This window comes from Pogoniulus pusillus, chromosome Z (assembly GCF_015220805.1).
Source record: "Pogoniulus pusillus isolate bPogPus1 chromosome Z, bPogPus1.pri, whole genome shotgun sequence".
In the NCBI taxonomy this organism is placed as follows: Eukaryota; Metazoa; Chordata; class Aves; order Piciformes; family Lybiidae; genus Pogoniulus; species Pogoniulus pusillus.
Genome location: NC_087309.1, coordinates 61680173 through 61706605, shown reverse-complemented (window position 1 = coordinate 61706605; position 26433 = coordinate 61680173). Strand labels below are relative to the sequence as shown.

The following is a 26433-nucleotide window of genomic DNA, read 5'->3' as shown; positions in this document are numbered from 1 at the left end:
TAGATACCATTCCTCTTTATCCATACAGAGCTACAATTTTTGCAGTGGATATACAGCAGTCACAAAAAATGGGGAAGCAGTCCTTAGGAGCAGGAAAATAAGTGAGCCCTTCCAGGAATAACACCCCTGGAGTGAAGTAAAAGTCCTGTGTTGTCAGCAAACTCCCTCCTTGATTCTGAGTGTGATGTTTATGTTACAGGGATACACCAGTTAGCCAGCTCAGAGCAGCTGCCCCAGCTTTTACCCTGCTCAGCTTAATGTCCTGACTGAATCAAAACTGCTAGTGGTCTGCATACCATGGCTAGCCTGCAATTCTATCCCAGTGAATGCATGACACAGAGTTCCCACTAAAAGTCATTAGGAAGAAGTATTTTAATTTCAAAGCTGTATTTGAGTGTCAAACATGATTTACTGAGAAGACACAAAGCTGTTCTAACTTGACACATGAAGGCTTCCATTTATTTTATTAAAGGATATGTGATTTTGAATAGCTCAAGAACCAACAGTATGGGTTTAAAACTTAGGTATTGAAATTTTTCACTCTTTATGTGTGGAGTACCAGATGTGAGGCCGTACCAGAAGGCTTTACTTCTCATTCCACCTTGCCAGGAGCTCTTATGCTTCTGTAATAATAGACAGGATTTTGTGCTCAGCAGCAGCTGCTTGTAACATCTGTGGGTTAATTACAGAGCTGTATCAGAATTCACCTGCTTAAAGTGTGGGGATGAATTTCTGATCAAGAAATAAAAGATAGATTGCAATTCCATTTTTCATACTTGTTAATAATGACTGCTATAGACAATAATAGAGAGTGCATGCTTTCTGGGGGGGTGTAGATGAAGCAGAAGTGGAATGAGGAAAGAAAAGGAAAAAGAGGGAAAAAAGTAGAAAAAGCAGCCTACACTTTCAGCTGTATAAGTATGCCTCTCACATTCAGCATAAGACATTGACATTTGTTAACACCATTGTAAAAAGATGCCGCATCGTATGCTTCACATTCTAGATCTTCTCCAGCACCTGCTGATGATCAGGCCTTCTCTTATGTGTGAGTATTGGCGATTCAGACACTCATTATGGCTCTGTGTTGCAACTTGTCTGTAAAATCATTCCATGCTTTTGTGACATCCATAGTAATGCCAGGGATATATCCGGATATAGGTACATGTTCTCTCTCTCTTAGTATGTGTGTATGCATGCACATATGGATGTATATATGTATTTTTTTCCAAAGGTATGAGATTATGTGTATATATGTATAGATATGTCTTCAGAATTGAAGATTGAAGCCTACTTAGTAAGACTTGAATGAAAGCACCTATATTCTAAAGAACTACTGGTAATACTTTTAAATTTGCCCAAGACAGCCACCCCAGATTTGCTCAGAATACGTGTGTGTGTGTGTATACAGGGTTCACTGCTAAAATTGACATGAGTAAAATGTCCTGATATCTGGACTATTCTCAGTGCCATATTTTTGTGGCACTTACATTTTACTTCCTGTATAAAAGGGACTCAAATTAGACCTTAAGTGTTAATGACAGTGATTTGTCCTGAGCACTCTTCCATACTTTGTTATTTGGTGTTTCAAGATTTTGTGTGGCTTTCCAGTCAAGCATGTGATAAATGTTCCTCTATACTGCATGCATTGTTGTGTTTAAAAGGTATTTCATATGCACAGTTTGGTGTTTCCATTGCAACTGTTTTTGTTTCTAGTCCATATCTCTGGGGGGAGAAGGGTGGTTGGAGCTCTCAAGAAAGGGAACCAGAATACTTTCTTCTTCAATCTATACAGCTATGAAAGAGGAAATTATTTAACCCTACATATAGTTTCCCTTGAAATCGTTGAACTTTAACTTCTCTTGCAGAAGAAGTACAACACAATAGTACAGCAGCCATTTGCTTGTTTCCTGCTTTCAGTGTCTCTCACTCTATTTCACGGCACTTGTTTCTATTTCTTTCTTCCATGTGACCCAGTTAAGGCAATTATCAGTCCCTTCTGCAGGTGGATCATCCAGGTGCATGGGTGGATTTCTGTTTCCACCTCACAGCGCAAGGGTCAACAGAATTCCACAGGGCAGCACAACACGCGTCAGGTTCTGGGCCCCTCATTATCCCAGTCACGTTGTACCATTCAGGTTGATGCTGGATGTCCTCAGACCCCTCTGTGACCTCCAAGAATTGAACTACAGTAGTGATCCAGGAAGTGATGGATTTGATAGCTATTGAGTATCTGCCCTTGAAGTACTAAACACATTAAAATTCAAGATCTTTAGCATAATTTGACTTGACTGTGTGACACAGAAGTCAGAAGCTGGGCAGACAGACACTTTGCAAAGATGACTTTCTGATACACCTATATTCTAGAACTTGCTAGTTTTTTTCAATGACTTTTCAATAATAAGCAAAGAAGAGGGAGGAGGACAGTCACATCAGTAATAGAGGGTGGCTAGTAAGGGCAGCTAGGGAAAACTTTGCAATTAACTGAACTTTAGAAATCATGAGCAAAAGCCAAAGGTGAAGACACAGACTGTATCTTTTAATGCATTTAATCCATGTTATTTAGGGATTTTCCTATGCTTTTTTTTGCAAAATGCAAGTGTTTGGATTATATGTCTGAAGTAGCTGAAGCATTATTGAAGCTTAGTTGTAGATAAGAGTATCAGTTAAAACCATATTTATTGTTACTTTGAGTGCTTAAAATTAGGCTAGTACAACTGTAGTTGAGCACTAGAATAGAAGTAATGGGATTTTCTGTAGAGATAAAATGTTACAGCTCTCTCTTACTATCTAAGTTAGACTCTGGAAAACAGATAATTTCAGTTGCTTAAATTTAGATTCTTTGTTTTAATGGTGGAGTGAATATCTTTTCTTCTCACTTACTGTGCCGTACACAGAAGGGGAAGCTTACCTACCTAAAGAAAGAGCTTTTGGAAGATATAAGTAGCATAAAAGGCTATTTGAAAGCATCTTTGAGCCACATGTTTTGTATGCCCTAGCACAATGTCAGTTATTCATTAATTAAAAACAAGAAGGTACCCAGAAGTTAGAATGCATAGGTTTGCCTCCCCCTTAGCTGATCCCTAACACTAGTGTTGTACACTATTGTTAGATAAGGACTAGTGTCAGATAAGAACTGCTACTGTCCTTGGATTTTGAGACTTTGTCTACTTGTTTACCACATGATTCTTACATAAAGGGTCCAGACAAGAGTTGAAAGATATCTACATCCAGGCTGAATCTATGCATTCCTGTTTATTTTTTCAGGAGCCTGCCATTCTCTTTCCATGCTTTTGAACAATTGCTTCCAGCTGTAATTTAGCATAAAGGAGATTGTCCAAGCTTTCTAGAGGGCAGAAACATTACTTTGCGATTCTGGTTTCTTTAATGCAGCTGTCTTTCAAGGATAAATACATTATTTCCTACTTATTTTTATGGAGTGGAAATTGATGGATTTGAGATGGAACTGATTAATGTAACTACATTAGTTAAATTTTCTTTGCGTGGAATGCAGCTTGCACATCTTGTAGCTTTTGTATAGACAAGATATTCTTCTGGCCTTAGCGGGTGGTTCTTCTGCAGTAGCATTTTACCTGTGAGAGTTTAGTGACTCTAACACTAGCATTTTGCTATAATTCAATGCATTTGAAGTTGGCTGAGAAGCAATAGTGATTATTTTCACAAACTGTTCTTGTTTGGAGAGATTTTGCTGCTAGGGCTTTGCAGAACAGCTGCTGTGTGTCTTGCAAACCTGTGTCCCAGCGCTAGTTCTCAGTGTTGTTACATAGGTTTATGTTGACTCTCCAGGACTTTTGAATGAAGACACTTTACGTCAAGAACATAGCCCCTTTGCATTTGAAATAAAGACTGAAGCGGAAGGAGTTTTAAGGAAGGGAAAAAAGTGATGATAGGGACTATTTAGAAATTTCCATTAAAAGAACTGGAAAAGTCTTCCTGTTCAACACCCTAGGCACCACATTAATCACCATCTTCCACAATTTTCTAGATAGAATAGATAAGAGAGGAAGTAGGCAACATGTTTGGGTACAGGTGAAGAAAGCAAATAAAGATGGTCTTTACAATAATTTTGGTAGAGTTTTTTTGACAGACAGCATTAGGTATAAAAGTTTATTTGCTCTGCCTTCTACTGCTTGCTGTATTCAGCAGAAAACCATTGAGAAAAGGGTAGTCAATGGTAGTCAGGGAGTGAAAGATAGAAGAGGACATCAAGTGAAAGACTCAGAGCTGAAGGAGTGTCTCCCCCCCACAGTGCTTAGATATCCTTGTCAATTGGTAAGAATTCTTTTTCTTTCTTTCGTTCCCCTGTGCATATTTCTTTTAACTGTGTCATGGATGGGAGGATAGACCTTCTTTTTGTGTTTGTGTCAGACTTGGGTCTGCTGGCTAAGCTACTTATTCAGCAGTTAAAGATTTTTAAGAAGACAAAGCAAATTTGAAGTGGAGCCATATGAGTATCCCTGTTTAGATGGTCATGTCTTTCTGTTTATAGAGGCAAGGTTTTGAAGAAATCTTTTATCCTTCTCCTTGTTTCCCCTTCCCTGGTCCGTTGGGCCATTTCTGTTTCTGGCGTTCAAACGTGATCAGGTTACCTAGGGCTTCAGGAGCCTGCATGTCATTTGGCTGGTGAAACTTAACTGCTTGACTGTCCCACTCTGGTTAGAAGTGCATGAAAGGATGGAGAAAGGAATTGAGCAGATTACTCCCTGTGGCATAGGTAGTGTGCTGTGACACATTTGTATGTCAAAATCAGTGCAGTATTTTTCACCAAAACCACAGAAACCTGAAACAGACAGGCACTGCCCAGGATAACACAAAATCTTCTGCAAGACAACTTCCAAGAAAATTTTCAGACAGCCTTCAGGGTGATAATGATGCTTCCCACTGCACATATGTGTCAGTGTTTGTCTTTGCATGAGGAATATCTTTTAGCTGAAGGTGGATAGTCTCTACAACATTCTTGCCTCTGTTCAAGCACCATTTACTTAAAATGGAGTATTTTGGAACTACATGCTCTTCAGCTACCTCAGTTGATCATAAATGCATATTTGTTTCATAGTCAGAAGGTTCATCTAACATACCAGCATTGTGGCTTTGAACTCAATGACCGTTCAGAAATAGTCTGAAGTGGCTTCTACATATCCATTCCTTACACGCACCATACATATGGCCAGCAGTCTTCATACTACTTTAATCATATTCCATTTTATTGCAGTATTACCTATGTGCCAGCAGAAAATTTAGACGAGTACAGGGCCAGTCTGGGACAACAGACAGAGGGAGCTCTGCCACTTGAACTTTTTCCTTCGTGTACTGTTAGGTGAGTCAAAACTCTTACTGGTTTCTCCTGTTGCACTCCTAGTTGTAACATTTCCTATCCACTTTGCACAGTTCAGGAAGGTAAGTTTTATTTTAGGAAAGCTGAAAGGTGGATGATTTTCTTGAGACTACATTACTGCAACCATTACTATTAAAAGCTCTTCAGAGTACAGTTTTGGCTTTAGCTAGGAAGTGTTTCTGACATTTTTACAAGGCTGTCTTGTAAGTTTTTTACCCACCTAAACAAGAGAGAGAATTTTGCTGAATCACAGAGTTAACCAGGTGGGAAAAGACCTCTAGGATCATCAGGTCCAACCTATCACCTGACTCTTTTAATTAACCAAACCATCAGTCTCTCATCCTTACCTTTTGTTGAATATCAGTGCTTCCAATGTGAATATTTGTTACTGACGATCTTTCAAAAATGTATACTGGAAAGAATGAATTATGTTGTTGTTGTCCTCGAGTTTCCAAAATGCATTACAATTACAGGCAAAAAATAGTCAAAATGACAAAGAAATTTTTTATTTTTGTGAACTTAATCTCCAGAAGTAGCAACTAGTTTTGAATGCTGTTGTAATTTTTTCCGATTTTGGAAAAAAAATAGACAATTGACTTCAGCTTTGATTTCATTCTGATTTGAAAGTGCAGTTTTTTATTTTACGGTGGTCAGTGGATAGCAGCTAAACTATGGAGACAAAAAGACAGGGAATCCCCCAGGACAATACTGTGTTCTAACAGACACCTGACAAAGAAGTTCTTTGTGTGAGCCCTGCATGCAAATTCTGCTGCTGTCAGGGTGATTCAATACATGAAATTTTGCTGTGAAATCTAGCAATTGTTTGAGTTCTTCAAAAACGAATGGCCTGTTCCTTTTCATTAGCAGGGAACTCCCAGAGCTCCCAGAACGTGAAGAGGGGGAGGGAGAAGAAAGTGAACTTCAAAATGCAGCTTTCAGTAACTGGAACCAGCCCAGAAAGTAAGTGCAGTTCCAGTTGCACTGTGTAACATCTCACCTGAAGTTTTTATAAGAGCAATACAGAAACAACAGAATTGCTGCACTTCAAAATACTGCACATTGCAGCAATAATTCACTGTTGATTTTTAACAGCAGTTTCTGGATTGCTTTACCAATTTTATCTTTATAGGTTGACTCTCTGGAAGCCGGTAAAAAGAGATGAAGAGAAGGATTCAAAGTTTTGATTAGAATCCAAAATAAAGTGAACAACAGTAGACAAAATCACAAACTTTCTGAGCAATTCAGTAGATTAACTCTCACTGAAAGACAACATTTTCCAAGAAGGAGTTATTTCTGAATGTTTTTAAGCCTTTGTGCAAATCCAGATGTCTTCAGTGTGCAGCATTGTTGTAGTCATTGCAGATTTTCATTTATTTTGATCATTATTTTGTCACAACAGAGTTGAACTCTGGAGAGAGCCTAGCAAATCACTGGGCATCAGCATTGTTGGAGGACGAGGGATGGGGAGCCGCCTGAGTAATGGAGAAATGATGAGAGGGATCTTTATCAAGCACATCCTGGAAGACAGCCCAGCTGGCAAAATAGGAACACTGAAGACTGGAGATCGAATTGTGGAGGTACCAGCTGAGCGCTTTTTGCTTGCAGTACATGAGTTGCTGAGATGGATGAGTGGTCCTGGGCTGTCAGCTGTGTAATTGCTCCAGCTGGCATCACTTGAGCCATACAGTGTGCAGTACCATCTGCTGATGTTTGAGTGTGGATAGCTTGAAGTTGAATATACAACTGAAAGCATAGATGACTGGCAATGTGAGCAGAGATCTACAGAGCCAGCAGTTCTACCTGACTGTTTTATAGCCAGTGCATGTGGAAAAAAATGCTAAATTTGGTGAAGCTACAACATTTTAACTTTGCATATTGGAGTTCACCATTGGAATTGATCTCAGAGAGGTGGTGGAGTCACTGTCCCTGGAGGTGTTCAAGAAAAGACTGGATGAGGCACTTAGTGTGGTCTAGTTGATTGGACAGGGCTGGGTGCTAGGTTGGACTGAATGATCTTGGAGGTCTCTTCCAACCTGGCTCATTCCATGATTATATAGCAACAGAAATGGCCAGTAAAAAGCGAGTCATGAAAAGAAATGTCAAACTTAATTCCCTCTTAAATCCTGGTAAGATCATGTCATTTGTATGCATCTTGTGCTGGAATCAAGTGAGACAATTTTTTTTCATGATGTGAAGTTGAATTTGATACAAAGGAATTTAAGAGAATTGTGCCTCTGTGTGGTGGTTCGGGTGTTACCCGCGGGGCCCCCCTCCCCACACACACTTTAGAAATCACCCAGACTAGACTCAGCCAGCTCTGGAAATTGAATGAAGCTTATATTTACAGCTTAGCACAATATACAAGCAGATATTTACAGTATATACAGTTATAGACAGAAATATACAAGGCAAAAGGTAATACAGAAACACAACTCCCCTCCCAGAAACCTGAGTCCCCAGAAGGGACTCCCAACTCCCCTTCCACCTTCTTCCACCCCTCTACCTTACCCCTGACGTTGCCTTGTGCCCAAGGAAGAATGGAGGGTCAGCCAGGGGGGTTAGGAAGCAAGTGGATTAATCAGGTTAGGTTAGAGAGAAAAATGCAACCCACAGTCCAGACAGAGTGCAACTTCCTTATCTGTGTTTGAATTCTTGCTCTTATACCTCTCATCAAGCCTATGAGTGAAGTAGACATCAACATTGATTCTCTTTCATGGCCTGTGATCTAATCCTTCTCACCAAAACATTATAGCTGGCTTAAAACTAGCACAGTCTTTCAGGATAGAGTAGCCAGTGGTGTTGAAGAGAGGAATTTATCTGGGTTTCTCTTATTCTTAGCCCATCCTGTTCTCATGCATTCACTTTTGCTTTGTCACTTAAAGAAGCTTAGGAATGAATGTCCTGAAGGGAGAGTGTCTTTCCTTTGATGATTATCAGTTAGTCAGATATTAGCAGTCTACAGTGTCAGGCCATTAGGAACTACTCTGAGCCAGGCATGATGTTCTTAGCTTACTGTGTCCATCCATATGACCATAATAAGCAGGGGGATAGAGATCCTCCTGTGAATCAGGTTGGATTTGCTTACATGATGTTACTTTAAACTGCAGTTTACTCTCTGCTACAAGAGTGCTTTGAAGAGTCTTGAAATAATACCTTAATATAGGTAGCACATTCTACAGCAGAAGAGTTTCAGGGTATAACATGTGTGGAGGTGGAAATTTGCTTGGTAGCCACAAAGTTAAAAACCCCTTGTTATATCTGAATACCTGTGATTGTCTCTGACAACAGTACTTGCAGAAGTTGAAGTGGATGGGTGAAATGAAGTAGCTGTTGTGGTGTTAATGTTACAGTTTCTGAATTAATTCTTTCATTTTTTTCAAGTTGTAGCATATCTAAGTTTTTCTCTCTACTAGTGCATACATTTTTTCCAGTGTGGTGAATTGGAAACCCTTTGTGGTGTTGTTCATTTCCTCATAGGTTTAGAATCTCTTTCTCAGAGTAGTTTTGTTCTTGATTTACACTGGATGGTGAAGCTTAGAGTTAAACAGTTATAAAGGTAGAGATAATCTTCATTATATAAATTTGTGTGCAGGAATTACCACTAAAAAATAAACTTCCTATGTTGGCTTTAGCTTTTGTTGCAGTCATTGTGAGAGTGCTTTACTGATGCTAACCTTGCCAGACCATGGTTCTTACTTGAATCTTAAGACCAAGTGTTTTATACACCACTGCATGCAAAGACATGAATAGAAGCAACCACAGAAAACATTGTCCTTAAGCATCCTTTTTCAGTGCTTTCTTCTAGAAGAAAAATTTGACCTAAAAGTTTGACTTTTGAGAAAAGTGTCAAGTAGCTAAAATTAGTTTTGCTAAGTATCAAAGTACACTGTACTGACAAAATATGCGACAAGGAGAGACCTTCCAGCACCTAACAAATTCCACTTAGTGAGAGATTATTCTGAAAGCAAATTTATAGGAACTGATATTTGGCAAATGCTACTACTTTCTTTGCATCGCCTCATCTCTTCATATTATCATATCTCTCCTATTACACTTCCTCTGGAAAAATGTTATGGAACCTGAAGGAAGACTAGTGAAAAACCTGTTTTTCTAAACTACAGAGAATGTTTAGTTGATGTCTTCTCACTGTTCTTGGAAATCTCAAACCAGCATGTGAGGACCTCAGACCAAGTCAGTAGAAACCTTTCCACCAGTAACAGAGGCTTGGTTTAGGTTTGTCAGAATTTCTTAAACAAAACCCAAAGTTGACTTGTGATTCTTGTAAATTCTTGCAATGTTAAGATGAGGCCTTCCAATTACAGGTGGATGGAATTGACCTCAGAGATGCCAGCCATGAACAAGCTGTGGAAGCCATACGGAAGGCAGGCAATCCTGTAGTCTTTATGGTACAGAGCATTATAAGCAGACCAAGGGTAAGCATAAAGAATGTGGAAAAAGATGTGATACAGAGTAATAGATTAAACAGATGTTCCACATGGTTGTGTTTGGGAATGGGATATTTAATCCTGAAATTCCATCTCAGCTATATTAGAAACAAAGATTTGATTTAAGTATTATTTTCATTTAGAATGAAATCGATTTGGATTTGGAATTACCCTCCAGCACGCCGTCCTCAAACTATTTTGAAAAGCCTCAAGAAAGATAAATTGTTTTGGGGCAGAGTAGGAGTGTAACTAAAACCAGCTCTTTGAAATTGACAGCATGTCTGAGGAGCACATGCAGAAACACATCACCTGTTAAAAAATTCCTTGGACATTAATGAAAGGACCTAGAAGTACACGGAAGTTTTCCGTCACTAAACTGCATGGACATTGCAGACAAAAGCTACTGAGCTTTAATATAAGTTGCTTACATCACTAGGAGCTAAACTTCCTCATTGTAGAGTCTGTGTAAGCTGCGTGTTTATTTACTAGTTGTCTCATAACTCTTGTTCCCCAGCCAGAGTCTCTTTGTAGCCCTTCTTCAGCTTCTGCTCCCTGTGGGCAGAAAACTACTAACCCATTTTATCATCAGTCTACTAAGGTAAAGTTGCATGAAAAAGTTCTATTGATTTTTGGTTATTGATGTTCAAGCTACTAAAATAAGATGCTTGCATTTGCTGTGATGTGAACAAAATTGTCACTGTTTAATGTTTAGGCCAGTTTGGGATGGGAATGGTCTTACTAGCTTATCACAACTTCTATTTTGAGAATGCTCCTTTGCTGTTTTTTGTTGTACTTCTTTGTTCTCTTTGTTTTGCAATTATTAAGCTTGTTATTACTTAACAAATGCTTGTTTCTCTGTTAGGAGAAACATTGCAAATGCTTTTACTGTACACATGCATTGTGACTGTTGTAAATGGCATTATATTTATTGTTTTCATCTTTTGAAACTTTCATCTGTACTTCATAATAAGATCTTAGAAGGGAATTTCCTGCCTTCATTCATGTGCAGTCACCCAGACAGGTAGCTCCTTGCCCACATTAGCTATATTTAATACCATACCATGGTTTATTTAGAAAGACAGTCAGTTTCAAGTGACATGTTTCTAATGAGTCAGTTTCTTCCCCTTTGTGTTTTGCATTCAGGCTGATACAGTGATTACAGCGATCTGGCTTGGGATGGCCTGCTAGTAGTTGAAGAGGTCCATAATGGCTCAAATAATAGAAATAGTGTGTGAAAAGCTAATTGATAGTTTTGCTACCAAGCAGTTATGTTTGACATCTCTTTTTCTTACTGGGCTTTTCTGTGTAAAAATTAATCTGTCACAGATAAATTGTAGGGTTATTGCTTGTGTTATAATCATACCTAATTTTTTTAGATTTCAACCAACCAAAACCACCACCACCAAAAAACAGTAAAATAAAAAACACATTTTGGCATTTGCATTTCTTATTCTAGACTGTGAAGAATGCATGCTAACCCGAACTCTTAAGGAAAGCTCAGATGCTCTGTATTTTATTGTGGTAGTCAGACCATATAGATACAGTGCTGTTGCATCCTTCAGAATTTAAGCCAGCAGTAGTGTGTTAGGTGCTATGCCATCATGATGAAATACAAGAGACAAGATTTTTAATTAATATGGCTGTTTCTTTCCCCCTCCGCCACTGTTACTAGAATTCAACTGTTTATATACTTCTGATACCTATTTTGGATGCTTAAAATTTCCTCAAGGTACGAAATACATGCAGATGACAAATGTAATGCATAAAGCCTAGTAGGATCACGACACTGGCAAATTACTTTTCCCAAACTTCTCTTTATAAAACACAAAGTCCAACATGAATTGCATATGTTAACAGAAATCTGCCTATTGGCTTTGAGTGACTCACCAGTGAAGAAATGTTGCTCGTGCACAGCGCTGCTTTCTCATTGCTGAAGTACTGCAGAACATACATTTTTGTCTTACTACCTTACATTAATTTTCACTTTGCAAAATGAATTTTAAGAATAATAATGTTTAGGGATGCATGTTCTGTCTTCAAGAACACTAAAAAAAATGTTTGTTTTTTTTTTAAACAGCAACATACACTGTGATATACATGTATCAGTTGATGCTGCATCTTATTTTCCAGAAGTGTTAAACATAACAGTCTGAGACATTTGGGTAATTGCCACACGGATACAGCTAGTGCAGAAATTACTGTTAGGTGTACGTTGCACTGTATTTTCAACATGCTATGCAAAATCAGAGCTGTTCCCTCTTTATTTAAATGAACAAGTTCTGGTCCCAGAATACACAGGACAGAAGGTGCTTAAGGAGTATAAATGGTCAAATTAATTTTCTCTAAATATGAAATCTATTTCTGTGTTTGGAGAAAAGCAGAGGATTTAGTTTCATTAAACTATAAATTCAGAAAATTACAGATGCATGCACACACATACAGAGTGATCTGTAAAAGTTCACATTAGATGTAAAGTCTGTTTAGAGATGCCTGAGGTTACTAAATCTTTCCTTTTGCAATATATACAGTGAGTGTTACCACAAAGAGGTAAATGAAATTATTATGATTAGTCTGTGTTTCTCAAAAAGAAACTAAACCTAGTTACATTATTACAAATAATTATATTACAATAAAGAGATCCCATGATTTTTAAATTAACTGATATGTAAGAGTATCTCATATGCTGAGATGATTGAACAAAATTATAAAAATATCACAGCAAGTAAATTTTCTGTTCCTGTCCTGTTGAACTCTGCACTTCATGCACTTCTTTGCTATAAGAGGTGCTTTTCCTGCACAGTCTGCTCAACGCAGCTGATAGAAATACAGAGCAAATAACACTTGTGCTTAGTTTCATGTCTGTAGTAAAGTGCAGGAATCAGACCTTGTTTGGTTAGCCTGAACTGCTAAATAAATGTATCTTGTTTCATGAGTCACAAAAAGTTAATTTAAAAATGTTTTTACTAATTTTCTATTATATATTTATTTTACAACCCTTCTCTGCCTTTCCTACAGAACAGTCTTTTCTATAGGCCAACTGTCTTCAGCAGCACTAACCCATTTGCTGATTGCTCTCAGTTCAACACTAACAAGGTTGAGTGATGACACACTGCTTCTGGTTCACCAAACGTTATGTGTGTGCTCCTTTGCCATTCTTTTCTCTACATTTAAAACTCTTAATTCAAGTGAAATGTGCTGATGAGAGTTGAAATGCCGTGTAGTGAATTAAAAAGGCACAGACATGCAGGTGCATAGAAAAGTTTTGGAAGAGATTAAAAAGGGCCAGCTCCATTAATTACAGCAACTAAATCTGATCTAATCAGGTGTTAGAGTCTCAATTACAAAATCAGTCCATGTGGTATATGCTAAAATACCTGAATGGGAATCTCTCATCAGTGTAAGTTGATCTGCTGCTGCATACTTAATTTTCTTTCTATGTGGTCAGAACATTCCGGCTTTCATGTCTGTTTTTTTTTTTCCTCTTGCATGAAAAAAAAACCAAACATTGGCAGCTTTTGTGTTATGATGCTGAAAATACTCTTCTTCTTCTTCTTGAAAATTATTTTAGTGCACCATGAACAGGATGCTGACATGTTTGGAAATGTGAAAATAGTTAGGTTTTGTTTATTTGTTTGTGCTTAGTGCTCACTGCATGCTTTTGATATTGGGAACAGAGTTAATTTCTAATACAATAATATTTAAAGGCTTCATTCTTATTTGTGTGCATTTCTGATTTAATAAATAGTTTCTAGCTGGCTTTACATCTTGGAAGTGATTGTGCCATTTGTTTATTTTCCCACATTGTCAAGTATATTGAATGTACAACATATATTTGTGGTATGATATGTGGTGTACAATTGCATGTATATTTTTTAAAACTGTCTTTGTGTTTGTCACAGTTCTGAGGAAAGGGAATAGAAGTTTAACATAAATGATAGCTTGTGTTTTCCATATTTTGATAAGTGTTTCTGCAAAATATTCCAGTATCTTTAGAATAAGCTTAGTGTTTTTGCAGTGTCTACATAATTAAATTTTTAACATTGCCATAGAATGCCCTTTTGTCATCTCTCTCTGCTTCTGCTGATCTAAGATTCTTGTACAATAAGAAACTTTTCTGAATTACCTTCCTTAGTAACCTCTCTAATACTTTTGTCCATTTCTAAATGGAGCTAATAAAGTTGCTGCAATTAGTAAAATGAATTAATTAAAAATTACTTCTTCATTAATAACCCTGTGTATTGCAAAAGATGCTGTAACATGTGGATTACTGTTTTCTGTTACCGTAGGAGGTATCGAATCCAATTAGGGTTACCTTCCGTTGTTCCCCAACTAACCCTTTTGCTCCCACACCATTCAAGGTTTGTCTTGATTCCAGTGAGTGGGTCCTACTGTATGTGTGCTGTACATTCATACATGGCCTGTGATACCTTCTGGAGTACTGCTTCTTCCTCTCCATGTGTCTCCTTTGTTGAAGTGATACTGCTCCAAAGTTGCTGCCATTTTTTCATACTTGCTTGGCTATGATCAGAGTGACCTTGGTAGCCAAATGGGTTCATGCACTGTCTGATGCTTTGCATTTTAAATGAAATACTGTGCTGCAGCACACTGAAGGTATTTCATGAGTTAGAGCGGTTTAGATCTTTTGTGTGGCCCGATTCAAGGAGTCAAAGTCTTATGTGTGTGTAAACTACAGAGGCCAGCTTCTGCTGCTGGGGATGCATGCATGGCAGACTGAGTTCTGGAGGTAGAGCTTCACCAAAATGGCATTGTAACATGCTTTCTACCTTTTACTTTCATAATTTTCTTCAGTATCAGATGTGTTCATGTTTATGTATGTGTGCACAAAGATGCATTAAAGTATCATTTTTTGTTAATCGGATTATGGTGGCTGCAGTTCCTGAGCGCTAATCTGTTAGGATATAACCATACATCCACACTTAACAGATACTCCTGAGGTCCATGACAGAAATTTTATGTTCCTGGGTTTTGGCCATGTTTTCTTAATTCTGCAGTTCTTGGACCCTATAATTTACCAAAAACACCACTCAAGCGATATGTTCATTTTGTTTTTGAAACAGAGACTACTGTGAGGTCTACTGATGTGGTCTGCTCTCTTGCTTTATTTTCAGTATGTTATATAGCTTTTTAGTCAATGCTACTAAATCCACTGGAAAATCAGTGTTTCTAGAATTAATCTCCTCTTCTCTCCATGAGGTGTGACCCTTTCACCAACATGCAAAGTACTGATCAGTATGACTGATATTACATAATATCAGTTGTATATTGTATATAGAATCTATATGCATTTTTAAATAAAAATCATTGGCTTGAGCACATTAAAACTTCCCACACTTTTTATATTTAGTGAATTCTTAGTTAAGCTACTAGCATAGTTTAACTAGTTCCTGAGTGGAATAAAAGTATTTTGAACAGGAGCATAATGGGGAAACTGCAATGGAGCACTCGTATTTTCTTTTAGTCTTTAGGGTATACTGAGGATGAAGGTAACTCATTTTCCCTAAGAGATGTAACCTTCCTGAAATCTCAGTATTGGTAACTTGGTAACTTTACAGTCTTTTCAATGCTTTTAGTTTAAATCAGATTGAAGTCTTCTAAGGTATATGTTGCTACCCATTTCACTGTTAACTCTGATGAGGAAATTATCTCAGTACTTTTGGCACCCAGAGACATGATCTGTGTTCAGACTTTTGCTAACAGAGGTGATGAAAGCTAAATTTACAAGAACAGGGCTATGAACCTAGAGTAACACCTGCAACTCCCTGGTGTTGTTAAAATACTCTGCTTTCATCTGAAGCTTTTATTGTTAACATCAACGGTAGATCTGCCGAATAGCAAAGTCTAAGTCTCTTTGGCACACATAATCTTAAGAATTATGAGACTCAAACATGAGTTTCTTGCTTGCGTGTTTACTTTGAACAAGATAAAATTACATAAATTACAAAAAAGATTAGCCAAATCCCTGATCAGAGTCCATATTCCTCCAGAAAACTGTCTTAAGTGTAGGCTTGCCAGTTTGTGGATTTGGGTGTTGAACATTGTAGTAGTCATGTGATTATACTTTTTACCTTTTGTAAATATGAATAGACCACATACATCAAGACCAAAATTTATTGTCTCTTCTGTGGTTTAATTTCTGTCCTCCTTTATTTGCTGTCCCTCTACAACTTGTGGTAAATGAGTGAAGAAAGACTGTCAAAGTCCAGTTACTGTGGATTTCTTCAGTTAACATGATTAATTTTAGTTTTAAATTGTCATTTCAGATAATAGCACTTTTTTTTTTCTTCTGGGAACTTTTTCTAAAGCAATAAATTCTTTGTTTCCTTTCCCTTTCCTCCTATTTGGCTTCCAAAGTATGTGGTAGAAAGGAATTATATGCCATTTGTTTTAAAAATAAGAGGAAGTAGAAGTCTTTCACAGAAGGACATTTTAAAAAATTGAGTCTTCTAAAGAGGCTTTCTGATACATAAAATGGCACATAAAACTTTTCTGAATTGGGCTTTTATTGTGAGTTCTGCTTGCTTCTGAATACACTTTGAAATGGTATTATCTCCTACTTTGCCTGCTGTTTGTTTCTGTTTTGATCTCTTAACAGCCTTTCTGTGCTGTGTTGTTAATTTAAAATCATGTCTGCTTGATATGTAAGCTTCAAAGTCATAGTCGTTGCCTTTTCAACATTTCTGTGTGCTGGTTGTCCCCTACATAGAGCTGGCATCTGCTTAGCAATTGCTTTTTTCTTACTCTCCACAGGCATTTGGTCAGTCCGATTTAGAGCCGGAAAAGACTTCGCTTTGTAATTTGCCTCTGCCCCCTCCATCATCATTTTCAGGAATGAGCTGTGATACTGTGCAGTCATCTTCTAGCAGAGTATCAGAGGATGTGGAGAAGGAAGATGAGTTTGGCTACAGTTGGAGTAAGTTTATACTTTGGGATAATGTTTGAAACATTCAGTGTTGAAGTACTGCTACAAGGGAAGATATTGGGGGGTGTCCCAGTTTGAACTCTCATCTTGTGTAATGTGTGGTCTGGGTGCTAGATGTTTTTGTCAAGTTTCAGTTGTTCCTGGTCATATGCATGCTGTGAAATACAAAATTAATTTGTTCTTCACTGCATTTCAGTTTCTCTTCTCTTCCATGATCCAAATGCACTGTTTCACATGTAGGACTACTTGTAGAATTTCAGTGTAACTGAACCATCTTGGTAACTGGTGGCAGTGATTTATGTACTAGCTTCTGGTACTTGAAGGTGTTACTGGAGGGAAGACTATTGCTTTTGTATGTGAAGAACTGTCTTTTCAGAGGGAAGTTTTAATGTTTCCCAAAGTTAGAAGGAAAACAAGGAACTAGAAATATTGTTATAAGTCACCTAAGGCTTAGCTTAAAAGGAAACGTGGTGTGTACTTAAATGTTTCTCATCTAGTTTGGTATTATTCTGTCAGATACTGCCCAGTAGTCGCTGATCCTGACTCTCTGTGTAACTCGTGAAACTTTTTAATGTAAATCCAAACTCTGCTGCCCATACATTTAGAAAAGATCGTGCAGCGCTATGGAAATCTACCAGGGGAGCTACACATGATAGAGCTGGAAAAAGGAAAGACAGGTCTGGGACTTAGTCTTGCTGGAAACAAGGACCGATCGAGGATGAGTGTGTTTATAGTGGGAATTGATCCAAATGGAGCAGCTGGCAAAGATGGCAGGTTGCAGATTGCAGATGAGTTACTAGAGGTGAGTTTTGCAATTTATACTGACTGAAACTCAAGCATACTGACTTAAAATGCCCTAAAATACTAGATTCTTGTTACAATATAGGTCTTCTGTGAAGTGTGAAATCCTGAAGTTATTTAAGCTGACATAACTATGCTATGAGATTTTCATTCTTGTGTATGCCAGGTAGTTGTAAGTGAGACTTTTTTACTGATGATAACAGTGCTAAGTAGAGAAACATGTGTGGTTTTAAAATGGATAAAAATGGGGGATGATTGCAGTTTCTGGGTTATGGAGGTTTTATTGAAAAGTAGTGTGTTTAAGGCCATGGAAAATACTGAGGTGCTTTACTACATCTGTTTGTGGAGTTCTGAGTTCTCCAGACTGTATTTCTTTGTCTCCTCGAAGTGTGATGAAACCAGAATAATTTTTATCTTGTATAAGATACAAAGAGGAATTTAAATTGATGAAACAGGAACATATCCATTTGTATTACAAACTGTTATCTCATTATACATTTGGACTGTTTTCTAGTGGCTTTGTAAAGCAGCCCAACTGCTGAACATGCAGCTAACATTCCCAAAATGTATATAAAGTATATTTTTATATTGCCACCATTGACCTGATGATGCTTTCAAATGTACTATCTGCTGTAACTTTTCCTAGTTTTTCTTATAGAGGTAGGTAACCTTGCCCTCACAGAGGGGCTTTGTGTAATTTTAAAACTACACATGGTGGTGTTTGAGGGTGCACAGGAACAAATTCTGAGGGAGACAGACAACTGCCAGTCTGCCTAAACAGTGCGGGTTGACAATTGCAGACTTAGGAGAGAAGCCAGGAGATAGGCAGTGCTGTGGATCTACTCTTAAGGACTCAGTTGTGCAGTCTAATGTTACCTGTTAGGTGGTTCTTTTGACTCAGTTAAAGTATTTGGTTTTAAAACCTTGAGGTTGCAGATGCTGAATATCTGCATAATACATTGAAACAACATCTGAGTCTGTTCTCATGTAATCTCTTGTTTACTGTCCATGCTATAAACCTGCAAATGCTGATGCTCAAAGATTGTCTCAGCATCTGAGAAGACACAATCTTCTGCTAGTGTTCAAAGTAGCTTCCCGTCAGCTGTAGTGTGCCATGTCCTGTCTCCCATGTGACAACTGAGCCATGTTTCTTTACAACCCCGTAGCAAACACTGGAGGCAGTGTTTGTTGCTTCTGGATTGTCACCTCCAGTATAAATGACAAGGCACAGTGTTATTGTGATTGTGCCTGGTGGACACGACCTGCATGAGAGCTGAGAGACTGCTGTTACACTCAACCTGCAGTTCAGCGTCTTGCTTCCGCTGCTTACTCTTCACTGCTTCTCTGCTTCTCTGCTCCTGTTAGTACTGCCTCATTATTTTCTTTCTGTGTAGATCCAAGCTGTCCTTTACCAATCATTTCCGTTTTCTTAAAATGGACTTCTGCACTGTAGTTTTGCATTTCCAAAACCAAATGCAACTAAAAAAATAAAAGCAAATTGTGGGCTTATTCTGCAAATTCACTCTGATACCTCATATCATAGGTATGTGCCATAGGACCTTCACAGGGTTTCAGTGAGTCTGTTTTGCCAAATGAAGGCAAGTATTCTCACATAAATCTTCAGATTACAAATGCACCAGTGGTTCAGACTCCTGTGTGTAAAGGTACTGGCTCAGAGCTGAAATTCAAAAACAAATAGCAGTCTTGTTTCTGGATATAAATGATGAATTAAATTCCTATGGTTAGAATTTCCCATGGCTCTGCTTTATCACTGCGTTAGTCATGAGGTGATCAGTGGCAAGTGGAAAGAGATGATGTGCCCAGTATAACTCAGAGAATGGGATTTTTGCCCTATGACAGCATTAGTCTGAACTTAAACTGGAAGGAGGGAGTGAAAACAGCACTGAACATACTCTGTTATTTTAATATAATTGCTGCTTTAGCATGTGATGTGAAACAGTGGATTTTCTAAAGGCTTAACAAGTTTAAAGGAGTTAAAATAGTTTGAGAAATAATTACTGTTTTCCTTTATGTAGATAAATGGGCAAATACTCTATGGAAGGACTCACCAGAATGCTTCCTCCATAATCAAATGTGCACCATCTAAAGTAAAAATAATTTTTATCAGGTAAGTTCTGGTCAAAAGTTTGGCTAAAAAGGTTTATTTTTAATGTGCTCAAATTTTGCACAAAGCATTTCTGGTTTGGTTTTAATTTTGGTAAGGTAGATATACTTTAGAACCTAGTTCTGAGTAGCTGTTAAGTCTATGTCCCACACAAAATCCTGATCTCCAAGCTGGTAATTATATGGGTTTGATGGACGGACCACTCAGTGGATAAAGAACTGGCTTGACAGCTGCACCCAGAGAGTGACTGTCAGTGGGTCCATGTCCACTTGGAGGTCAGTGACAAGTGGAGTCCCTCAATCATCAGTACTGGGACCAGTCTTTCTTAACATGAATCAAGTGGACAATGGCATTGAGTGCAGCCTCAGCAAGTTTGCCAGTGACACCAAGCTGTATGGTGTGGAGGGAAGGGATACCTCCAGAGGGACCTTGACAGGCTGGAGAGCTGGGCCCATGCCAGCCTCATGAGGTTCAACAAGACCAAGTTGCAAGGTCCTGTGTCTGAGTCAGGGTAATCCTAGGCACCACTATAGGCTGGGCAGTGACTGGCTTGAAAGAAAAGGACTTGTGTGTACGATAGGAAGAAGTTCAGTGTGTGAACTGCCAGTGTGCACTTGCAGCTCAAAAAGCCAACTGTATCCTTGGCTTCATGAAGAGAAGTGTGGCCAGCAGATCGAGAGAGTTGGTATTCTCCCTCTACACTGCTGGTGAGACTCCACCTGAAGTACTGTGTCCAGTTCTGGAGCCCCTATTGCAAGAAACATACGGACATGTTGGAAAGTGTCTAGAGAAGGGGCATGAGGATGATCAGCGGGCTGGGGCTCCTCTCCTATGAGGACAGGCTGAGAGAATTGGGGTTGTTTAGATTGGAGAAGAGAAGGCTCTGAGGAAACCTTATTGTGGCCTTCCAATGTCTGAGGGTGGCCTACAAGAAAGCTGGTGAGGAACTTTTCAGGGTGTTGGCTAGTGATTGGTCCAGGGGGAATGGATCCAAGATAGGGAAGGATAGAGTTAGATTAGACATTAGAAAGTAAAGTTCTTCACTACAATGGTGGTGAGACACTGAAACAGATTGCCCAAGGAGGTGGTGGAAGCCCCATCCCTGGATGTTTTTAAGTCCAGGCTGGATGTGGCTCTGAGCAACCTGATCTAGTGGAATCCCCCATGTCAGGGGGGGTTGGATCTAGATGATCTTCAAGGTCCCTTCCAACCCTGATGATTCTGTGATATCAAGCCTTCTGTTTCAGTATTTGCATTATGAATGCCATAAAAAACAAAGTACAACTTAAACTTATTCTAAGAAACGCAGTGTTGTATTGGTGTTTTCTTTCTACATTCTTTAACCAAATATGTTACAGAAATAAAGATGCAGTCAGTCAGATGGCTGTATGCCCTGCAAAATCGGTAGAGGCTTCACAGTGTGCTTCAGGGGCACGTCAACATCAAGAGGTAAACTAAACTACTGTTCTGCTCATTTGACTGAGGTGATAATGTTGCTCTGGATAAAAGAGTGTCAGCTTAAAAAATACTAACTAGATTTTAGTAGAGCTGCTAAGTTTAGCACAGGTGTGGTCAATTGAGTTTTATATTCATCTAAACTGTAAAGTAAATCTAATATTCTTGGAATAGGTTTATAGAAGTTTAAAGGACGGCATATAATGGTCAGACCCACTTTAAATGGTGCATGGTACTTTATTATGATGTAAAATGTTGAATACAGTTAGTTACGTTTTGTTTTTGTTTCATTATTAGATCGATAACAGTGATGCAAACTCCAGTGCTTGTTCTGATTTCAGTTCACGTAAAAATATTCAGTATGTCGAACTCCCTAAGGTAGGTACTAAAAAACAAATGTACGGCAGCTACATTTGTATTTAATACTCACTAGCTTGCCTTTTTTATTTTGGTAATGGAGTTCCTCAAAAGTTGTCTCTTACTGGAAGTCAGAACAGAGGTTTCAAGAGGTGTTCTCTTCCTATTTGTGAATGAAGTCTCTAGTTTTTGTGGCATAATGACTGACTGTCTGTGGCAATCTCATGAGTCTCTGACTTCACATAAATTTGCCAATTGCTCTGTGTTCTGGAAGAAGTCATGTCTTCTCTCCTATTGGCAAAACCTTTGTCAACCAGCTACTGGTGGTAACTCGAGTAAAATCATTGCTTTAGTTTTTCAAAGTAAATTTATAAGCAATACATCTCTTCAGATGAAGTACATATTTAATGAAAGTTGTGGAGCTAGGAGAAAAATGGTCAAGTGTTCTGTCACCATGAAGCTTCTTAATGAGGGTGAAAAAATAGCTCCTGCTTATCGATGTGGAGAAAACAGTTGCATTCAGTGGACATAAGTGTAGACACTTGTAGACTGTTGGCAACTTTTCTCCTTGGAAGACATCTAGCCTTTCATTACTAATAGGAGAATATAGTACCTATGATGGTTTATCTAGATGATTTATTTCTAGGTGAAATCACTAGAGAGATTTCACTCTACCACAAACATTTGATAATCTCACAAAAAAAGCATACATTTTTCCATCTTCTGTATTTTCTGGGCCTGTATTTACTTTTTCTGTGGTTTCAAATGAGAAAGTTCTGTCAGGAATTTTGCTTACCTCAGTTTTTAGTTTCCAAATAGTTAGTGCTTCTTTCTCATATTTATGAATTCAGCGACTGAATCACAATTGAACTTCAGAGTTTCAAAAGAGTTGATTTGAATTTAGAAGTGTTTCATGTTTATCTTGGTAGCCAATATACTGTCTGTTTCTGGAATCTATTTCAGAAATAAATTAGTCTAAAATAAAAAATACTGATGCATTTTGAAAACCTAAGCTTTTGTTATGTCTACTGATTTCACTAGAATTTAATGAATGTAACTCTAACAATTTGCTAAATACAGTACCTAGACATTTGCTTTTTTAATGTTTTCTCCAGGATCAGGGAGGCTTCGGAATTGCAATAAGTGAAGAAGACACAGTTAATGGAGTAGTTGTTAAGAGCTTAACGGATCATGGAGCAGCAGCAAAGGTGTGAGAAGATTTAAAACATAAACAGAGAATGAAAAATATTTTTGAAGTAGCTCATGTTTGGGTTTTTTTTTTTTTTTTATTCTACATTATTTACAGGATGGACGAATCAAAGTTGGAGATCAGATCCTGGCAGTGGATGATGAAATTGTTGTGGGATATCCGGTAGAAAAGGTGATTCTGAAGTGTTAAGACTATTGCAGAAATCACAAAACTTAATGTAGGATGTGATTGTGTCTTAAACTAGTGAGTTTTTTGTGATTATACTCTGACTTCATTTTCAAAGCTGCCTAAAAAATAAAAATTCACTGGTATTGTCTGAGTACGAAAACTGTTGCAGAATAAACTAAAGCCTGAATTTAAAGCTCAGCAGCTATTTTACTTTAGTGCACTGCATGAACCATCTATCTGTGCTACAAATGTGATTTTTTTTTTCTTTTTTCCCTGTAGCTCAGATCTGTTGACTTAGAGGCACTTAGTTTTGGGATAAAAGCCATGAACTATTGCTCAATAATGACTCTTCATAGCTACTCCACTTTAGAAGTGTTAGAATCAGTTGCATTAGTCATGAAATGGGTCATAAACTATGCTTATACATAGGGAATGCTTTTGCAATAATGGCACCATTATATTCCAACCCTTTGGAGAAATCTGTCTCTATTCCTAAATAAGAAGCTCTATTATGAATTTCCTGCTCTGGAAACTCAGTTTGAGTTCTGTAATGAATCAAGGAGGGCATTTTCCTAGCACCTGCCTTGCTTGCAAGAAATGTGATTCTTTAAGAATGGGATTACTTTCTGTTTGTGGAAGGGCAGTTAGGAGATCCTCCATCTTACTCTTTGATTCTGCTATTTCTGAAGCAGTAAAAGTGTGAGAGGTAACAAAGTTATTTGCAGGGAAGTAGGACTTGGGAAAAATAGATTTAGCAAATAGTTTCTGAAAATATTTCTAAATCTAGTGAAATCTGAAGTCTTGAGTGGATTTGATGTCTTTTGTAAGAGAAGGCAAATTATTTTGAAGGTTTTTTAAACTAGATTTCATGTTGCCTTATCACATATTTTCAGATTTTGCTAGCAGATGTGGATCTGATTAAGGGACTAGGATGGAAGTAACATATTTATTTGAATCAGTAGGTGTATTGTCATTGCTTTCTATGCAATCATATTTAGGCTTTACTCAAGCATTACAAGATAGTATTAACTTGCCAACTTCTCTAAAAATTATATATATATATACACACACACAGAGCATTTTGTCCAGAGAAGCCATTGAAAGGTTGCCATGTTATCACCTGGTGTAGTCTGAAGAAGTTTTGTGGAAGCCACTTGATTAACATTAGCCAGTTCTGGCCCACAGTTAACGCCACTGCTGTTTCTTATGAAAAACACCACTGTTGTCCTTGCTCATTAGCAAAACCCCTGCAAGATTGTGACTTATAGCTCCAGTTCACAGAACAGTTCTGCCTCTTTTTGTTGTTTATTTTTACAACTGAACAGTCCAGTTACACATTTCACCAGCTTTTCTCTTTATCACTCAGTTTATTAATCTCCTAAAGACCTCCAAAACTATGGTGAGACTTACAGTCAACTCAGCAGAGGTGGATAGCCCGACTGCAGCACCAGTCCCTTCCATCACAGCCCCAGCAGAGAGAAGGAATATTCAGCCATCAGTAACTGTCCCCTTTTCCAGCTCACCAGAACCAGAAGCAGTCAAAAGTAAGGTTCTCTTTGTCTATTAGTCTTCACTCAATTATGACATAAAAATGAAGACCCAGCTCATAAACAGGTTTTCTGTTTCAGCATGCAGTCATCAGTCTTCTGTTCTGCATTTTCTAGTACTTCTAGATTACACATCCATCTGATGAAACTGTCAGGCTCCACACTGAGGACCTATCTCTTGTCTGCTTATCGGCATGTTGCAGAAACCAGAGGAAGGAGGGATCTCCCTTCGAAAGGCTGTGCAGCAGATACCTCTGTCATGGTTGTCTAGAAATAAGTGAGAAGCATTCCTTTAAATGAGGGAGAAAAGTAATGTCATCTTTCCTAGGAGAGTGTAGTAGTTGAGACTGTCTTGCCAGTGTCTAGACACTTTTGATTATTCCCCTTTAGAGTGGGGAGATGATGTGTAACTGCTGGTAACAGCTATTGGTTAAACATGCTATTGAGAAAGCAATAGTAACGTCACTGAGAAGAGTGCACATAACAGTTTATATATACATCACTTCAAGTATTACTGAGTCACATTTCTATTGCTAATTATTAGAAGTGGTAGTATTGATATGCATTACACTGCAATAAAGAAAGCTTAAGAAATGCAGAGACCACCTATGTAATAATTACTTTATTTTCTGTTCATCATTTAGTTTCAGGGTAAAATCTATTGTTTTCTTCAAGTCTGTCCCTTCCATCTCTACCCACCACCACAGGAACTCTTAAAGATGTGATGGAGATTTCAGCAGTGCTCCCTCTGGCATCTGGGGATTTTTGATTGCAACTTGACTTCCATACAATTTACAGGCATCTGCAAGCAAGCTGTTGGGAGATCTCCCTCCTCTTCATTCTCCACCTGATTTTATAATTTACTCCTCAGCTTTCTTTCACCAAGCTCACTTTTCTGTTGCTGCTGCACCTTCTTTTCTCTCCTTCCCCATAAGCCACTTACCTCTAACTACTTTTTTCCTACTGGTCTGATTTATATTATTTTCCTACCCAACTTTAGTATTTCTATCAGTGGAATTTCCAGCAGTAGGCAGTTTTGAGACAGGTAGTGTTGCAACAATCTAGATGAGGTCAGCCTTGTATTTCAAGACCCCTTTGCAGCTTTTCAGTTCATCTATTTCACTTACAGTTTATGCCTTCTCGGCAGCTTAGCTCAAATTAACATGAGCAACAGTCATACACATGAAGAACTTCTGCTACAGAGCAATAGAGTAACCTGTTTTATACTAACACAGAAACTTTGCCCCTCTGGATGAAGATTTATAGTTTTGAGGGTTACTGTTCCATCAGAACCTATTGCTCACAGTATACCTAAGTGTTTGGCTAACACATACACATTTTTTGAGTGGTCAAGTCCTCTACTAGTTTCAGTCGAACTTCTTTCAGTCAGTGTCCTTTGGAAGTGCCTCAAAAGGATTAAGAAGCCTGCTTTTACCTGTTAGAAAACATTTTATCTTAAACTGAATGTGTTGTTATAATAGCTTTTTTTGGCTGTCCAGACAGTGATACAAGTGATTGATGGTATAAAAATGGGGCAACTGTGATTAAAACTATTAAAAATAATATTTTAAAGTCATATTTTTAATACTAAGCACTCATATTGTAACCAGTATGTTTAATTGTTGTTCTAGGCACAAGCAGATCTTCAACACCAGCCACCTTAGCCTCTGACCCAGCTACTTGTCCCATTATTCCTGGATGCGAAACAACCATTGATATCTCCAAAGGGCGAACTGGTCTTGGTCTGAGCATTGTTGGAGGAGCAGACACTTTACTGGTTGGTTATAAAAATGTGTCACTCCAGTGAAAGATCATAACTGAATTAAAATACCTGATAGAAGAGACTTTTTTTTATTTGTTTGTTCCTCTTAACATTTATAGAAAGATACCAATTCAGAGATAAAAACTGACAGAAAAAGGAGAGTACACTTTTACAATTGATAGCAGTTTGTTAATCATGCTGTTTGTTTTGACAATGATCACTGGATCACAGAAACATTCAGGTTGGAAAAGACCTTTGGGATCATCAATT

General features: G+C 38.1%; 1 protein-coding gene across 20 annotated transcripts in view; it reads left to right on the top strand.

The window, feature by feature from the left end:
• MPDZ (multiple PDZ domain crumbs cell polarity complex component) overlaps positions 1 to 26433 on the top strand; it is a 111464-nt gene that overhangs the window by 62518 nt on the left and 22513 nt on the right. For 7 of the 20 annotated variants that reach the window (XM_064140573.1, XM_064140571.1, XM_064140565.1 and 4 more), the window contains 17 exons: positions 1004 to 1045; positions 5231 to 5335; positions 6218 to 6313; positions 6753 to 6930; positions 9676 to 9786; positions 10313 to 10396; positions 12814 to 12891; positions 14085 to 14156; positions 16567 to 16729; positions 17344 to 17540; positions 19576 to 19667; positions 21023 to 21113; positions 21417 to 21497; positions 22592 to 22684; positions 22783 to 22857; positions 24221 to 24398; positions 26033 to 26178. In XM_064140573.1, coding sequence (XP_063996643.1) covers positions 1004 to 1045; positions 5231 to 5335; positions 6218 to 6313; positions 6753 to 6930; positions 9676 to 9786; positions 10313 to 10396; positions 12814 to 12891; positions 14085 to 14156; positions 16567 to 16729; positions 17344 to 17540; positions 19576 to 19667; positions 21023 to 21113; positions 21417 to 21497; positions 22592 to 22684; positions 22783 to 22857; positions 24221 to 24398; positions 26033 to 26178 — 1882 coding nt within the window. The remainder of the gene's footprint in view (positions 1 to 1003; positions 1046 to 5230; positions 5336 to 6217; positions 6314 to 6752; positions 6931 to 9675; positions 9787 to 10312; positions 10397 to 12813; positions 12892 to 14084; positions 14157 to 16566; positions 16730 to 17343; positions 17541 to 19575; positions 19668 to 21022; positions 21114 to 21416; positions 21498 to 22591; positions 22685 to 22782; positions 22858 to 24220; positions 24399 to 26032; positions 26179 to 26433) is intronic. The other 13 variants (XM_064140568.1, XM_064140562.1, XM_064140577.1 and 10 more) reach the window with 10 other exon arrangements.